This window comes from Garra rufa, unplaced genomic scaffold, assembly GCF_049309525.1.
Source record: "Garra rufa unplaced genomic scaffold, GarRuf1.0 hap1_unplaced_004, whole genome shotgun sequence".
Lineage (NCBI taxonomy): Eukaryota > Metazoa > Chordata > Actinopteri > Cypriniformes > Cyprinidae > Garra > Garra rufa.
The window spans coordinates 2,615,927-2,631,803 of NW_027394279.1; the positions used below are offsets into that span (position 1 = coordinate 2,615,927).

Sequence of the window (15,877 nt, forward strand, 5' to 3'; positions counted from 1 at the left end):
GGTTGGTTTTTGCTCTGGTATGCATTTTTTTAATAAATGTGCAAGGTTACCACAAATCTGCTTTGCCTCATAGCTTGGTTTTTGCTTTGTCATCATAGTATAGAGAGTAGATTGATGTATAAAAAAATGAAGCAATTTAGAAAAATGCAGCAATATAGCATTGCTTGAAAAAAATAAATACTTTCACATGTATACTTTTTACAATAACAACTTCGCATCCAGCACTAGACATGTCCACGTGCACCCTTAATTTTACCGAGTGACACATTTATGATAAATAGTTACTGCAGCTCTGCCATAATGTCATTTTAGCTTCAAACAATAAAGTCCTGTTATCAGTACATACTTTAATAATAAAAGTATTACATCGGTGGATACTAGTGAAGCAAAATACACAAAACGTAAGTCTCTGGAACGTGTTAGCATACATTAACTAATTAAATAACAATACAAATCTACATATCGTGATAACAGAACAATATGCGACATAGATTAACCACACAGTGTCGTATAAAAACAACACTCAATACTGAAATACCCATAATGCAGAGAAAAGTATTCCATAAGCCTAAAAAGTACTGTACGACAATTTACTATTTATATTCACACAACAGCTGCAGTATTGTCTTCTAGATATTTACCTTGATGGATGTCTATTGAGAAACGGAAAGACCGCAGGATCTAGCACTAGCATAAATGACGCAGGAAATGACGCGGAGTCCGGAAAATGTGTAATGTGTCGCATAATGGTGACGTCAAAGGACTCTTTGTCGCAAAAGTGTAACACACGAGGACAACAGTGTGCTAATCTCGAGAACCGCAGTCATGGTAAAATAACGTGTTTATCTCAGTAATGTTTAACAGTGTACACAATATCTTTATTTCGTCTTTGGCTGAATAACACCTTGTTTTTGTGTGAATTAGGGAAAACAGAAGAAACAGAAATATGCTACAATGAAAAGAATGATCAGTTTAAAGGATCAGAGGATGTGAGTATGATTATTTGTTATTATTACTATTATTATTATGAAATAGAAATAGGAATGAAATTGGAAATTGTTACAAATTACACTACTGTTCAAAAGGTTGGAATATTTAATTAATTCATATATATTTGTAAACTCTCTTATGCACACCAAGGCAACATTTATTGTGAAATATTGTTACAATTTTCAATTGTATTATTTTAAAATATCATTTGTTCCTACGATAGGAAAAGTGAATTTTCACACTATACAGAAGAGTGCATAGTGTACAGTATACGTCATTTGAGACTGTAAATAATAAAGAAAAAATCTGTTGATCAGTAGGAACACAGACATTTAGTCGTCCGAGCACAGTAACATGTTACTGGGCCTAAATGTAAAGCACACTTTATAAAGATCTCATTACATTTACTGTTATAAATATACTTTCTGGCATACATTTTATGATGCTTGATTGCATATTTTATTTGAAATTATCATGATCAATTTACCTGTTGCACTCTGTGTGTTTGACACTCTAGCATGTTTTTCACTACTAAGTGACGCTACTGACAGAGGTTTGTGCCACAGTTCACATATTCAACCACAATAAAATTATCACCTAGCTGGTATGTCACATCATAAAATTCACCAGCCAAATATAACATTTCCTCCGACTTACCTATTTTGGGAAACAAACACTCACTGCTGGCATTTTGTCATGTTCTCTGTAAAGTACTATTAAACACTAGCTCTTTAATAGTCACATTGTGAAGTGTGAAACTTGACTGCTGTAGGATCTTGCTGCTTCACACCAACCCAGTCAAGACTATAGATATGTCTTATTTCCTATTTGTGCATCCTCATTTCCTTTCCTCACGTCTTAGCTCCACCTCACGTCTTAGTTCCACCTCCCTTAGGATTCGAGGGAAGGATGCAAGAAAAGAAAATGAGGACGGACAAATCAAAGGAAAGCTTATTTGAACAATGGAATATTCTTGATCGCACACAAATGTCCCACTTCCGACCTCAGTGCATTCCAGTCAAAAGAAAATAATTTCATGTTCTGCCAATTATGGCAAAAGTGTGAATTAAAGCAATGTTCAGGCTTCCCTAAAACTGTTACCATTTGTTTTTCAGAACGTGTAAAATATCGGATGCCAAATATACTGGTATGCAGTTCCAGACATTAACTTTAGAAAGCTGTCTTTCTATAAGCTTTTGAAACAATCTGTAAAATTGTGGGTTAATTGATATATAAACAATTATTATAGTATATTTATTATATATTGCACATTCATATAAGTAGTGTAGCAAAATACATCAATGTTCAGCCTAAAACAGCCCATGGATCGCCATCATCTTTGAGGTCAGGGTTGATCTGTCCCTCTTTCAGACCCTTTTTTTTCCTTCTCTTTTTCCCCAGCTAAAATGTCATATTTGACCAAACTATTATAGGATCAATCCATGTCAGCTCAACCAGAGGTCCCTGCATCAATTTTTGGATTATGTTTATATTTATTTTCTGAAGGAAATGCATAAATGACAAAGAAAGGATGTATGTTTACGGAACAATCCACTTTTGCAGAGGGTAGCAAAATGTATTGGTGTCAAATACCACAGGACATGTGCAGAGGTCTTCATAAGAAACACTGCAACATTTCATAAACAAATAAGTAGGGTTTGGTGATATAATAGTAGACGTAATGAACCAGTAGAAATTAAGTTTATATTATGGCACTCTGTCTGAGCACACACCCCTGAAAGCATGTGCCATAAAGCGGCTAGTCTCATAGCGGGTGAGTACCAAAGTAACTTTTTCACACTGCACTTAAACCATTTCACACTTGCAATGGGACTGGCGATAATAAAGTCTCATGTGCAGGTTTGGCATTTGTGTTCACGTCTTGCGCCTTTTGCAGCGTCTCGTGTGTGTAACAAAACTAGCATCACATAACATGCGCTTTTTTTTTTCTTTTTTTTTTTTCCAGAAAAGAAAAGGACCGGGCAAAAACACAAAAGAAGAAGAAACAAGATCCCTCAGCCATTAAAGAACAAGAAGTGTAAGTTTGAATTCTATAATTCTTAATGTGTGTGTGTGTGTGTGTGTGTGTGTGTGTGTGTGTGTGTGTGTGTGTGTGTGTGTGTGTGTGTGTGTGTGTGTGTGTGTGTTGTTTTGCATCTGTTGATGCATGCTGATTTGTACATTGCAGAAATTGCACTATGCATGATATATTTGAATGGCATATTATATAAACATTGATTCACACCACATAACCTTGACTAAAAAATCTAAATACCTTTTTTCTCCAATTACCTACCTTTTTCTTTAACGCGGAAGCAAGCCTATGGGCAAGACTTTGGGTTCATTAGCCACTAAATCAAATCAAATCAAATCACTTTGTCACATCACCACAGCACCTGTGCCTAGGTGAGTGAAATTCTTAGGAGCGAGCTCGAGACAGTGCAGGGACAATTTACATATAGACAGTTGTATACCAAACAGACAGTTACATACCTTACAGGATTATACAGAGTGACAATGTGCAATATATACATACATACATACATAGTACACACAGTGTACGATAAGACATATTAACAGTTAGCAATACAGTGCAAGTTGAGCTGTATTTTAAGTAGGGCTGGGCGGTATACCTTTTCATACCGAATACCGGTGTTTTTTTTTTTTAATGATATTCATTTTTCATATACCCCAATACCGGTGAGTGTGTACGTACAAAGCGTCGAGAACACGTATGTTGACGCAAACAGAAACTGCAGCCTGCACGTGCTTGTCTGAAGCAACACATCTGCGGTTTGGACGTATTTCAGTATATCTGAGAAAGACCCAGGGTTAGCGATTTGCAAAACTTGTAATGCCGAAATTTCAAGAGGGGGTGTGTCTGCAGTCGTGCGCGCAGTGATGAGAGCAGAGACCGGCGCATTGCGCGCAGACAGATGTAGCTTTCAGTTAAGTCGCAATATTTTAAAGATATGTCTTTTCTATACTGTATTTTTTATAAATATTTATGTTTTAAACCATGGAGGTGAGCCAATGGATATCACACATGCAACGTGAAAACTGCGCAATATGTTAAAGTGAAAGTAAAAACTGACTTTCAGCATCTGATGTGCATTCTTTCAGAGACAATGAGACGATTATACTTCATATGCTGATATTAATTTAGTCCCTTAATATTTTTCTTGTGCCCCGAACATGGTGGGAAAAAAATAAAAAGAAACGTATTTTGTGTAAGGTTTGTTTTTGAAAGTCTTAAATAAAGCTCTTAATTTTCATTGATGACTGCAGTGTTATTAGGAGGTTATGAAAGTCATAATTATGATTTCAGGTGCTCTTAAATGTGGGGATTGAAAGACAAGAATTGCGATGAAACTTCAAAAGGCTATCCATTGAATAAATATGAGCGCTGCACGTTTCAAAATCATTTGTTGCGCTGCTTTGTATACTATCATTCTGACAGCGCCTCCTGCTGGAAGAGAAACGCATAGAGTTGTAAATGTGAACTCATGGATCCACAAGATAATGTGTTATAAAAATTTAAACAATTTAAACAAAGTCAGTAAAATATATGTATATGTTATTTAAGTAATATAATACTTGATTGACAAAAATTGTTTAAATTGATATAATTGATTTATTCTTTGAAACTTTAATATTAATTTATGCAATTGCAATGCCTTGATTCTAGTAAGATTTAGTACACAGTCACAGCCATAAATGCAATGGTACTAATAATTGGCATAATTCTTTCGGTTTTTTGGTTTCGGCCAAGAATTTTCATTTCGGTGCATCACTACATCATATGTAAATGTGTTCAGGCTAAAGTTGTAGCCGCAGGAGGCAACACAAGCAATTTGCTTCACCAAATCTGCCACAAACATGTCCTGGAATATGAAGAATGCACAATAAAGTGTTGTGTATTTTGACTGCAAGTCATGAATTCTGATTTCTTCACCTCATTACAATTATGAGTGCCCCTGTCACTTCTTTGTGAACATCAGCATTTTGTGAGACCAATCAAACCTGGGTTAATACTAGTCCGGTCAATGTAAGCCAATATACTGCAGTAATTATTCTCTAATTTATTAGGAAATGTGGTTAACACCTAGTCATGCATGGAAAAAAATAAAAAATACCGTCATATACCGTGATACCGTATAATTTTGAAAAAATACCGTGATATAAATTTTTGGTCATACCGCCCAGCTCTAATTTTAAGGAAATGTGCAAAAGAGGTATTATTTATATGAAATTGGGCAGAAGAGAGATATGGAGGATAGCACATAGTGCAAAGATTTCAGTGCAATTTTGGACATATATTAATCATACTGTGAATGTGCAAATAGGGCAGAGTGTGATGCTACAGGTGGTTTGTATGGCCCACTCACCTGTGTATAGCACACTCAGATTCCACTAAGGGAGACTGTCAACAGTGCAAAGTGCAAAGGTGCAGTGGATTATGTATAGATGGATATGCAAGGACATGGATGTGTATTGGATGGTTTACAGTGTATCAGATATATTATTGTATTAAGTGCAATGTATGCATAGAGTCCAGTGATAAAGGGCAGTGTGTGGCATATGTAGTGGGAGTATGCTGCTAGGTGTGTTAGTTCTGGTTGTTTATTAGCCTGGTAGCCGTGGGGAAGAAGCTATCTATCCCTTAGTCGGCTAGTGCGGGATCGGATGCTGCGGAGGCGCCTTCCTGAGGGCAGCAGAGAGAGCAGTCTGTGGGACGGGTGGCTGGAGTCACTGATGATCCTCCTGGCTTTCCTTACACACCGCCTGGTATAGATATCCTGGAGGGAGGGAAGCTCACCTCCAACAATGTGGCGGGCAGTTCGCACAACCCTTTGTAGAGCTTTGCGGTTGCCAGCGGTGCTGTTTCCGAACCAGGCAGTGATGCAGCCGGTCAGGATGCTCTCCACAGTGCAGGTGTAGAATGTTCTGAGGATGCTGGGGCTCATTCCAAACTTCCTCATATGTCTCAAGAAGAAGAGGCGTTGGTGTGTCTTCTTCAGCACTGCATCTGTGTGAGCGGACCATGTGAGATCTTCACTGATGTGAACACCGAGGAACTTGAAGTTGTTAACCCGCTCCACAGGTGTCTCGTTGATGGTGATGGGTGTGTGTTCTCTGCTCTGCCTCCTGAAATCCACCACCAGCTCCTTGGTCTTATCGATGTTGAGTGAAAGGTGGTTCTCCTGACACCATTTGGTCAGGGTGCTCACCTCCTCTCTGTAGGCAGTCTCATCATTGTCAGTGATCAGGCCTATCACCATTGTGTCGTCAGCAAATTTGACGATGACGTTGGAGCTGTGCGTGGCTGTACAGTCATGTGTGTAGAGGGAGTACAGGAGTGGGCTGAGAACGCAGCCCTGAGGAGCACCAGTGTTGAGGGTCAGTGGAGATGAAGTGTTGCTGCTCATTCTGACCACCTGATTTCTGCCTGTCAGGAAGTCCATGATCCAGCTGCACAGAGATCTGTTTAGTCCAAGAGCCTGTAGCTTCACGACAAGTGTGGCAGGCACTATGGTGTTAAATGCTGAGCTATAGTCCACAAACAGCAGTCTCACATAGGTGTTTTTATTTTCCAGGTGGGAGAGAGCAGTGTGTAGGGTGAAAGCAATAGCATCGTCTGTGGAACGGTTGCTACGATAAGCAAATTGTAACGGGTCTAGTGATGCAGGCAGCACAGAGCAGATGTAGTCTCTGATGAGTCTTTCAAAACATTTGCTGAAGATGGGTGTCAGAGCAATAGGCCTCCAGTCATTCAAGCATGTGATTTTGTTTTTCTTGGGTATGGGCACAATGGTGGATTTTTTTAAAGCACGAGGGAACCACAGACAGAGTGAGGGAGAGGTTGAAAATATCTGTGAAAACCCCAGCTAGTTGGAATGCGCATGCTCGGAGCACACGTCCTGGGATGCCATCAGGACCCGCTGCTTTGCGTATATTCACCCGTCGGAAGGATCGGGTTACATCCGCGACAGAGATGGAGAGTGCTCTCGCCTCTTCTGCAGCAGCCGCAGGAGCGCTCTCTGCGTGGGCGGTGTTTTGAGCCTCGAAACGAGCATAAAAATGATTAAGCTCATCCGGTAGAGAGGCGGCAATGTTCACAGTAGCTGGTTTGTTCCCTTTAAAATCAGTAATGTTATTGATGCTTTGCCACATACCTCTAGCGTTATTGGTTTTGAATTGATTTTCAACTTTGTTTTTGTATTGTCGGTTGGCTGCTTTGATGGATTTCCTGAGATCGTAACTGGCTCGTTTGCAATCGTCTGGGTTTCCGGAATTGAAAGCAGATGTTCGCGCTGACAGGGCTGCTCGAACATCACTGTTAGTCCACGGTTTTTGGTTGGGGTAGATGCGGATTGTTTTTGTCGGCACTACGTCTTCCACACACTTCCTGATGAAACACGTTACTGCATCTGAGTACGCCTCTATGTCGTCATCGGATGCCGCCTGGAACATGTCCCAGTCCACGTGATCAAAACAGTCCTGTAGTATAGCGTCCGATTGGTCCGACCAGCATTGAGTTTCCCTGAGGGCGGGTGCTTCCCGTTTCAGTTTCTGCCTATAAGCAGGCAGGAGCAGAACGGAAAGATGGTCCGATTTGCCAAAAGGTGGGCGAGGGAGGGATTTGTATGCGTCACGGAAGGGAGAGTAGCATTGGTCCAGTACACGATCACCACGCGTGTTGATTGTGATGTGCTGGAAAAATCTTGGAGCTATTGTTCGTAGGTTGGCTTTGTTAAAGTCCCCCGCAACAATAAACGCCGCATCTGGGTACACGGTTTCCTGCTCGCTTATATGCCCATACAGTTCCTTGAGTGCCTGGTCTGTGTTGGCTTGAGGGGGAATGTAAACAGCTGTGATTATGATCGCTGCAAACTCCCTCGGCAACCAGAATTGTCGACACAGTAGCATGTGAAATTCCAGGTCAGGAGAGCAGAATGATTTGATAGAGTGTAGGTTCCTTTCATCACACCACGAGTTGTTGATAAAGAAACAAACACCCCCACCTCTGTTTTTTCCTGTGAGCTCCTTCATTCTGTCCGAGCGATGCACGGAGAACCCCGTAAGCTCGATGGCTGAGTCTGGAATCACTGCAGACATCCATGTTTCTGTGAGGCAAATAATGCAGCAGTCCCTTATTTCTCGTTGGTATGAGATGCGTGCCCGCAGTTCACAGAGTTTGTTGTCCAGTGACTGAACGTTAGCCAGCAAAATTGTTGGGAGAGGAGGTCGGAGGGGACGGCGTCTGAGTCTAACAAGGACGCCAGCTCTCTTTCCTCTTTTCCGGCGGCGTTTCCTCAGTCGCGGCCGCGCGGCCCAGACAAAGGGCTCTGATGCGGTGTCCGTAAACAAAACGCCGGCGTTCAAGAACTCAAAGTCCGGTTTGCGTTGCGCGACAAAGGAGCCAATATTTAAAAGCGTGTGTCTATCGTAAACAGTTATACTAACAACGTCCAACACATAAGACAACAAAAAAACAAGAAAAACACACGAAAAACCGCAGAGTTTGCTCGGAGCTCGCAACACGGCTGCCATGCTCGGCGCCATCTTGGAAACCAATTAACAACTATAGGAAAATAATGAGAAGAATAACATGCAATAAAACATAACAAGCATAAAATCTATGTATGGGAAAAATAAGTTGGATAGAATAGCTGTTAGTGAAAAGTTTGAGACTTTTAAAAAGTTAATCATTGATTCCCAGAGGCACATAAACCTTAATCCGAACCTTACGTATTAACACACATAATACATACATCCGGAACTTTACAGCTCTAAGTAATAGCCTCTCCATATATGATTTAATAAAGCATTTTGAAGATACCGTAATGGTAAATTGAACTTAATGTAGCTATTTAGTGGTGCAATACAAATATTTTCAAATTAAATACAATTAAACAATTAAAAGTTATTTTGGTAACACTTTACAGTAAGGTTCTATTAGTTAATGTATTATCTAAAATGAACAAACTATAAACCATATATTTATTACAGTATTTATTTATCTTTGTTGATGTTAGTTAATGAAGATGCAGTTGTTCATTCTTAGTTCATGTTAATTCACAGATTCGCATTAATGTTAACAAGCACAACTTTTGTCAATAGTACCTTGGTACTTCAATACCAAGTCAATACTTAAATTTTAAAAACGTAACACTACCAGTATTTCTGTGCTACCAGTAGCATTGATTACCGGGTCAATCAGGTGCCCACTAATAGGCAGCAGCTTTCAGACTTTACTATATTTGTGTGAGCTCTGTGAAGAGTGTCAAAGGTTTCTGTTTACAATGTGTGTTCCAGTTACAGGCATATTTGTGTGAACGCAATGGCCAATCAGAGCTATTTAAGTCAGAACCTTCTCAGTAGAGTTGAGTTCCAGGAATAAAAATGCCATTCATTTTGTCCAAAGGGGATAAACCTTTAAAATAGACCTGAGTTCTGCCTTTTGTGTCTTTGTACACGTTTTTAGTATGCATGCGCATGTGAGTAAATTTTTTTTAACCTTTATTTGAATGGTTTAATTTTTTTTTTTTTTTTTTTTTTTTATTTACTTGAATGGTTTAAATTCGCTTGAATATTTAATTTTTGTGGGGCTGGTTCATAAGGATCACAGAACAACTATGATCCATAGAACCACTAATTGAATTTTCTGTTTTTTGTCCATACAATGAAAGCCAATGAGGTCCATAAGTTTCATGCACCAAATAGAACAATCAGTAATATGTACTGTACAATCTGTACCAGTGGTATTACCAAGTCTTTTTAGGTAAATGATCACTTTATAAGGTTTAAGCATCAGAATATCAAACATCCAGTTTATAACATGTGTCAGGGCTACTCGACCATTACAAAAATGTCAGAAAATTAATTTTGAATTCCAGTTCTCAAACATCTGTTCTCTTAAATTTCTATATAATTCCTGTAGGGATAATTAAAGTAATATATTGTGTATTTTTATGTGTGTTTTTGCATTAATTATATATAATAATCTATTCTCCTTTTTGTCTTTCAGAGCAAAGTACCCGTCTTGCATGTTCTTTCAATACAACACCCAGCTTGGACCTCCATATTACGTTCTTGTTGATACCAACTTTATCAACTTTTCTATTAAGGCCAAATTAGATGTTGTCCAGTCTATGATGGATTGCCTCTATGCTAAATGTAAGTCTCCACATTCTTTTCTCAGAATTACTTTCATCAGTGCTAATGTGAAAGAGAATGTGTGTATTTTGGCTGTATTGATCACAATTCCAATGCTGCAGCATTGAACATAAATGCTGCTGTATTTAATACAGAGAGGCATACACTCTTTGCATATTAAAAAGATTTTTATTTTTTATTCACTTGGTAGTCTACGAAACGTAGCACAGTTTCTCTAACAGTGCCAATCTTCAGAGCAGACCACTTTTTGTAACTGGGATGAACCAAGGTTTTAGCCAAAAAACAGTTATGAAAGAGTTTTATAACTGCGTGTGAAGTTAAACTGATTAATACTCTTTAAATCATTAAAGAATAAAAAACTAAAACAAAACAGGACTACATGATATTTAGCAATGTGATTTTGAATTTTGACCATTGTTTAAAATAAAAATGGATGAGTCAGTTGGTCGAAATACCAACTTAATTTACTCACCTTAATGTCACTCCAAACCCGTATAATGTTTTTTTTTTTCTCTCACAAAAGAATTGAACAAAATAAGTTAAAACACTTAAACATCTGTTCTACAGAAGAATGAAAATCATACAGGTCTTGATTGGCATGAGTGAGTAAACAAAGGTAATTTTCATTTTTGGAGGAACTTTTGGAGGAAAGGTGTGTAAGCCTTTTTCTGCCTCAAAATAAAACAAATAAAATTAGTGATTGGCACATTATATCCCACAGTTGTGACTTTCTAGTTATTTACAAATTTATGTCAATTAAATTATTATTTTTTTTTAAGCTGCAACTATAAAACATTAATTCCATTATCAAATCTATAGTGCTATATTAGCTTGCTATTTTAAATTTAAACTGTTGGGTTTTGTGTGAAATGTTAGGCTTGTATATATACGAAGTATGAAAATCAAAGGGCTGATGACTTTTCCAACCCTGTTATTCTATTTATTTATTTATTTATTTTTTGATTTGTTTGTTTTTTATTCATTTGCAGAACTGTTTGGTTTTTTCTTTCATTGGTTTGATGTTGTAAGACCAAAATTGCAAATAAAGCTGGAAAAGTTATTTGGAATGGGGAACTATTTAAAAAGTGTATGATGATTTTTCTATAAGCACTTTATATGTATATGTATATGTGTAGGTTTTGTTGGGAAATCTTTTTTTTTTTTTTTCTATGATTGGGTCTTAGTGCAGCATGACTGAAGCACAACTGATGTAAAAGCAAGTAACATGCAATCTCATGTCTTAATTTGAACAACAGATGGTGATAGAGAGAAAAATAGAGCATGAAAAAATTACAACCCATTCAGACAGAGTAATTGGATCAAGATTGATTGATTATAGACGTTTCTTTAGATGGGGAACAATTGCAACATTTCACGTTTGTGAATCTCAATTTCTTCACTGATTACTTATACTATGTGATCTGGGGTCATATGTGTTACACCAGGCCAGCAGAGGGAGCTCTTACCCACACTGACTGTTGCTGCTCCCTCTGCTGCTCTATGGTAGCTTCCTGTTTGTCAGCCATAAAAGCCAGCTCAGCACACACACCCACTGCGAAGTATTGATTTGCTGTTGCGGACATTACCAAGCGTTTTCCTTGCTCTCAGGTTTCCCTAGTCTCCTTGTTGTTTTCCCTAGCCATAGTTCTTGTTTTTGTTTTCTCAGTCTTAGCCTTAGTTTCCCAGTTTCTTGTTTTCATTTTCATTGTTTCCTTTGGACTGCCCACCCGGATTTGACCCACGCCTGTTTTGTTGGATTACGCTCTTGGATTGTCTTCACTGTTGTTGTTTGCTGGTGATTTCGACCCTGTCTGTCTGTCTACGATCTTCATAATAAAGCCTTGCGTTTGGATCCTCACTCTCAGTCGTCCCGTTTGTAACAGAATACTTCGCCAAACCCGGATCCAGCGGCTTTATCCACCAGCAGAACTACCCTTCAGAATGGATTCAGCAGGAAGTTTGTCCAACCCCGTAAGTTTCCTCTGCTCCATTTTTCAAGATGGCCGTCCTGTCGAATGTTATTTTGAGGAATTTATTACGTACAGTCACCTGGCACCTTGTGACGAATTTATGTGGAAGGAATGTTTTTGGAGCGGGTTGGACACTGACATCAGTTTGTGTTTACCCGATGAGGACCCTAGTTGGACACTCGCACAATTTATTGACTTTGTCTTATTATATTGTGGATCTCCGTTCACTGTGGGAGTACTGGAAAGGTCACAACACAAGATGTCTGCCAGCCCAAAGCCACAGCACAAGATGTCTGTTAGCTCCGAGCCACGGCACAAGATATCTGCTAGTCCAGTGTCTCAGCACAAGATATCTGCCAGCCTAGAGCTACAGCACAGGATGGCCACCATCTTAAAGCCTGTTAATAAGATGGCTGTCATTCCTGAACCTGTTCACAAGATGGCTGCCTTTCCAGAATCTGCTCACGGGATGACTATTCTTCCTGAGTCTGCGTTCAAGATGGTCACCCAATTGGACCCAGCTCACAAGAAGTCTACCACGCCTAAGTTCTCTCGCAAGATGGCTGCCACCCCAAGGCCCGTTCACAAGATGGCCACCATCCCCAAGCCTGTTCACAAGATGGCTGCCACCCCCAAGCCCATTCACAAGATGGCCGCCCTTCCAGATCCTGTTCGCAAGATGGCCGCTCTTCCAGATCCTGCTCACAAGATGGCCGCCTTTCCTGAGCCTGCTAACAAGATGGCTGCCGCCACTCCAGGGTCTGCACTCAAGATGGCTACCGCCACGCCCAAGTCTTCTCAAGAGATGGCTGTCTCTCCAGAACCACTGCCCAAGATGGCTGCCACGCCCACGTCCTCTCGCAAGATGACCGCCATGCCAGAGCCTGCTGCAAAGATGGCCGCCACGCCAGAGCCTGCTGCAAAGATGGTCGCCACGCCAGAGCCTGCTGCAAAGATGGCCGCCACGCCAGAGCCTGCTGCAAAAATGGCCGGCACGCCAGAGCCTGCTGCAAAGATGGCTGCCACACCAGAGCCTGCTGCAAAGATGGCCGCTGTTACACCAGGCCAGCAGAGGGAGCTCTTACCCACACTGACTGTTGCTGCTCCCTCTGCTGCCTCTATGGTAGCTTCCTGTTTGTCAGCCATAAAAGCCAGCTCAGCACACACACCCACTGCGAAGTATTGATTTGCTGTTGCGGACATTACCAAGCATTTTCCTTGCTCTCAGGTTTCCCTAGTCTCCTTGTTGTTTTCCCTAGCCATAGTTCTTGTTTTTGTTTTCTCAGTCTTAGCCTTAGTTTCCCAGTTTCTTGTTTTCATTTTCATTGTTTCCTTTGGACTGCCCACCTGGATTTGACCCACGCCTGTTTTGTTGGATTACGCTCTTGGATTGTCTTCGCTGTTGTTGTTTGCTGGTGATTTCGACCCTGTCTGTCTGTCTACGATCTTCATAATAAAGCCTTGCGTTTGGATCCCCACTCTCAGTCGTCCCGTTTGTAACAATATGCATAAACTACTTAGAGTTTCTCTTAAGAACAGATCACACCTAATTGTTGTGGCGTAAGATCTTGATGTACAGAAAAAAATGGCCACGCTTAACCACTGAAACCACCAGTAGTGTTTTGATGAATGGAATGGAAAGGGCCATTTCCTGTATGTAATAATATAAATGTTAATATACATTTTTTATACAGCCCCTGATCTTCCTACAAAAAGTTACACAATCAGACTAAACTAAAATAAAAACATACATTTGTAGTTTACAAGCTAATACATTTCTGTGCATTTATTTTATTGTGTTTTTCAGGTGTACCTTGCATAACGGACTGTGTGATGGCTGAGCTTGAGAAATTAGGGATGAAGTTTCGAGTGGCTTTGCGGTAATGCACACTTACATGACATACATGTAACAGTTACAGTGTCTTAAACACTGAGACCAAATCAAAATTTCTCTCCACACAAATCTGATCTAATCATCATCCAGTCTGTCTGGAATGGCATAAAGAAACAAAAGAAACAGACAGACTAAATCCAGAAGAACTGCAGCAACGTCTCAGAGATGCTTCAAGAAACCTACCTGCAAAGCTACAGTACGGTTGAGGAATCTAGAAGACATTGCCACACTTCTTCTGAATTTAGTCTGTCTCAGTTTGTTCTGTTTCTTCATGTCATTTCAAACAGACTGGTTAATGATGAGATCAGATCTCTGGAGCACTGGCTGTTGTCAAATGTCTTGTGCAAATCTCACTGAATTATTACAAGTAATGGCAAAATGAATGTTTGGAAATGTAAACTAATATTTCCTACTGACACACAACAACAAAGGATAGAAATAACGAACTTAAAAACATTTTTTTAGCTGATGAAAATACAAGTATATATAGTATATAGTATATAATATATTGAATACAGCTGTCTTTGTAATGCTTGACTTTTCAAACTTAATTAAGAATTACATGAATCACACCTATAATCTCTATGTAAAACAGAAAAACTTGCCAAAAAAGAAAGTCCAATATGATGACATCCCACCACTCCCAGAGAAGGTTCAAGAGTCTCCCAAATATTGATAGTGGCTAAAAATCCCGCAAATTGAGTGAGAGAGATAGAAGCCCTGTTTTCAGGGTATTAAATTGCTTTTTGGGTGATTTAGTCAAAAGTTGTCAACATCTGGAATGGTAACAGTATGGATAAAAGATGGAAAGCTGTTGCATATATAAATTGTAGATATGGTGCATTTACCAGAAAAGGTAAATTTGGCATTTTGATGTGGTTTTATGTATGAAAGTGGCTATTTTTTGTTTATTTGCTGACCTTTTTTTTTTTTTTTGTAGGATTGCCAAAGATCCCCGCTTTGATCGATTACCTTGCTCACACAAAGGAACGTATGCTGACGACTGCTTGGTGCAAAGAGTAACGCAGGTATAAAAAAAATGAATGGAAGGAGTGGTGTACTGCTGCTTATTTATTAGTGAATCAAGCCAGTAAAAATTTTTATTTTTACCTGTGATTTGGAACTAAATTATAAGGGAAAATGCCTTTAGCTAAATGGCAGCATCATCATTTGAAGTGTTGGACACATTACTTCTAAAAAGGTAATTTGTTATAGTTACTAGTTACTTCTCACCAATAGTAACTGAGTTATATCATTATAAAAGTAACTAATTACCAGGGAAAGTAACTATTGTGCTACTTTAAAAAAAAAAAAAGTTCAAATACGTCAACTAACTTGGATGCTCCCAATATTAAATATGTTAAATTAATAAAACATTGTACACTAATCTACATAGTCTATTTTAATATTGCAGTGGAACAATGTGAGAGATGCCTTCCAGGGGATTAATATCACGTTATTGGGTCGCTTCAATCCGCAGAACATCCCACGGCAACACTGTTAAACCCTCTGGGGTCGAAGACCTCACTGGTCTGTCTTGTTTTTTCTTGATGACCATGAAAAGAACTAAAAATACTCAATTAGAAACTGCAAAGGATCTGCTCTTATTTGTGTTTCATAATAACAAGGAAACAATGTACTTTTGTAAAATAATAAAATAAACAGGGTGCGCTCTCTGCCATAGCGGTCTCGGTCACCTCTCTTCACAGACACGTAAATAAAACAATCTGCATTTCCATAAATACTAGCCTCACAGACATGAGAAATATATGTATAGAAAATTTGAAATGTCTACTTATATAAGTAAGTCACGTCGAAACAAATATTCTCTGATAAAGTAATC

The 15,877-nt window shown here is 39.2% G+C and overlaps 2 protein-coding genes across 4 annotated transcripts in view; one reads left to right on the forward strand and one right to left on the reverse strand.

The window, feature by feature from the left end:
* Positions 1-696, reverse strand: part of arel1 (apoptosis resistant E3 ubiquitin protein ligase 1) — a 108,052-nt gene extending 107,356 nt beyond the window's left edge. For both annotated transcript variants that reach the window (XM_073832600.1, XM_073832599.1), the window contains exon 1: positions 642-696. The gene's annotated coding sequence lies outside the window, so the exon portion shown is untranslated. The remainder of the gene's footprint in view (positions 1-641) is intronic.
* Positions 697-767: 71 nt separating this feature from the next.
* fcf1 (FCF1 rRNA-processing protein) overlaps positions 768-15,877 on the forward strand; it is a 53,633-nt gene continuing 38,523 nt past the window's right edge. Inside the window, exons 1-7 of one of the 2 annotated variants that reach the window (XM_073832611.1) lie at positions 768-828; positions 925-989; positions 2,957-3,028; positions 10,022-10,170; positions 13,948-14,020; positions 14,975-15,062; positions 15,449-15,695. In XM_073832611.1, coding sequence (XP_073688712.1) covers positions 826-828; positions 925-989; positions 2,957-3,028; positions 10,022-10,170; positions 13,948-14,020; positions 14,975-15,062; positions 15,449-15,538 — 540 coding nt within the window. In that variant the 5' untranslated portion in view covers positions 768-825 and the 3' untranslated portion in view covers positions 15,539-15,695. Of the gene's footprint in view, positions 829-924; positions 990-2,956; positions 3,029-10,021; positions 10,171-13,947; positions 14,021-14,974; positions 15,063-15,448; positions 15,696-15,877 lie in introns of those variants that run through there. The other variant, XM_073832610.1, reaches the window with a different exon arrangement.